Source organism: Microcaecilia unicolor, chromosome 14 (genome assembly GCF_901765095.1).
Source record: "Microcaecilia unicolor chromosome 14, aMicUni1.1, whole genome shotgun sequence".
Taxonomy (NCBI): domain Eukaryota; kingdom Metazoa; phylum Chordata; class Amphibia; order Gymnophiona; family Siphonopidae; genus Microcaecilia; species Microcaecilia unicolor.
In genome coordinates this window covers 27874202-27876426 of record NC_044044.1, presented here as the reverse complement: position 1 = coordinate 27876426, position 2225 = coordinate 27874202, and the positions used below count along the sequence as shown (strand labels likewise).

Here is a 2225-nt window from a genome sequence, read left to right as displayed (position 1 = left end):
CCTCACTAAGGATCCCACCTGCTGCTTTTCTCTCAGCTACTGGTGCAGGATTCATAATGGTGGAAAGGTTTTTCTAGTAAGGAATTGGTGCTCCCTCTGGTGGACGTTCTATGATGTGACATCCAAAATCGAAAACTGCAAAAAATAAAGAGAGATTTCCCAATAGTTGGCTGGTTGGTTCGTTTACTTATTTACCATTTATTTATTTTATTTTTTTACCGCCTTTTTCAAGCAGTGTACAGTAAGAATAAATCAAACATGAGCAACAGACAATTACAGCAGTAAAAATATTCAAATAATAGTACAAGGTATGGCATAGTTACTACTTACAATGTCAACACAATAGGAATATTACATTTTAATTAGTAGTGAAGGGTATAAGCAAAGATGGAACATATAAATAAAGGGAGTAAGAAGAGTTAGAAAGTAAGGTGACTAATTTAAAGAAAGTTGCACATGAGTTCAGAGAGATGGTTAAATATTATCTCAGCTAGGGTAGGAGCGGATAAACATGCTGCAGTATGTTCAACCCGAGTCACTCCTCGTGGTGTGAGTGAGACTAACAAGTTAGTTACTTCTTCCATTAAAGGCTTGGTTGAAGAGCCAAGCTTTCACCTGCTTCCTGAAGTAGAGATAGTCTTGTGTTAAGTGGAGCCTTTCAGGCAATGCATTCTAGAGTGTGGGGGCTACTCCGGAGAAGGTTCGCTTGTGGGAATCACCTTGTGTAATGTCTTTGGGGAGGGTGTGGTTAGTGATACATATGAAATGTCAGCAGTACCCAGACCTTCCACAAACAGTTGCAAAGTCAAGAGATGATTGTTCTGCACCTTTTTGTACAGGGGTGATGGGGTTGTGTCTCATTGTGGGCCTCAGAGCACAGTAATACACAGCTGAATCCTGAGGAGAAACGGTGGAGATGCTCAGAGGGACGGTCTTCTCAGTGTCACTCAACACTGCTGAAAACCTTTCTCCAGCGAATTTCTTCAGGCCGGCAAATTTTTCAACCCTCAGAAGAGGCTCAGGAGACTGGTTCGGATACTGCCGGTACCAGTAGAGGTCAGGTGCGGTACTGCTTGTCGTAAAATTGCATCTTAACGTTAGATTTTGGCCATCATGGACGCTCAGCTCGAGAGGAGCCTGGGACACAGAATCTCCATAAATAAATCCTGGACGAGAAAATATCAACATTTTTCTTATGATTGTGCAGACATTTTAGATTTTCACATTCAGAATCAATTAATACTGCTTCATACCTTTGCTGTAGACCATCTCTATGAGATATTAATTGAATTATATATGAAAAGTGAAGTGAGAGAGAGCATTTATGTGCAAGATCCCAAAAAAGTTCAATACATTTTATGCTGCTTAGCCCAGAAATAAGCAGTGGATTTTCCCTAATTTAATAACGGACCATGAACTTTTCCTTTCGGAAACCATCAAGACCTTTTTTAAAACCCGCTAAGCTAACCGCCTTTACCACATTCTCTAGCAACGAATTCCAGAGTTTAACTGCTTTAATAACCTCTCTCAAGTTTTCATAACTCCAACACTAAAGCTGTAAAAATGTGTGTTCACAGCACTTTTCCAGGAGCTTTTCTTAAATAAAATTCTTCTGTCTGACTGAATGAATCGATTCTCACCTAGGAAAGGGAGTCCCAGTGCAAGATTTACAATTAAGCGTGTCATTATGCAGCTCTTGAAAATGAGCATCTGGGAGGCTGAAGAGTGTTAAACGCTACTGACATGCCGAGAACCAGGTTGTCTTTTCTCATATGAGGAGAGATTTTGCTATTTCTCCTCCTCCGTTTCAGGCATGGGGGAAGGGGGGAGGACCCTGCATTAAGGTTCCTGTAGCTGTAAGAAAGGTTCTTATCGCCCTCTAGTGGTAATACTATAATATGAAAGTCAAATAGTTATTTTACAATATGACCAGGAAATGTATTAAGTTATGTTCAATAAAAAAGTCAGGGCTGTTTTTGAGGGGGTACTTGGGGGTACTGAGTACTGGCACCTTTTCTATTGTCTGCTAAAATTGACCCATGGTCCCCAAGTGTTAATGAAACATTTCAGGCTCTACACAACAATTCTGCCTTGTCATAGACTCTGTGATTGGTTGCAGGGGGCCTGGCTATTGTAGGGTGGGTCTCTCAGTGATCACCCCATTCCTGAAGGGTGGCCTAGCATTTGAGTACTAGCACCTTTTTTGGTAGAAAAGATGTACTGAA

The 2225-nt window shown here is 40.9% G+C and overlaps 1 gene segment (V, D, J or C); it reads right to left on the bottom strand.

The window, feature by feature from the left end:
• Positions 1 to 768: 768 nt before the first annotated feature.
• LOC115457239 lies at positions 769 to 1704 on the bottom strand. The segment is given in 2 exon segments: positions 769 to 1166; positions 1641 to 1704. Coding segments are annotated over 2 exon segments (444 nt in total).
• Positions 1705 to 2225: the final 521 nt, after the last annotated feature.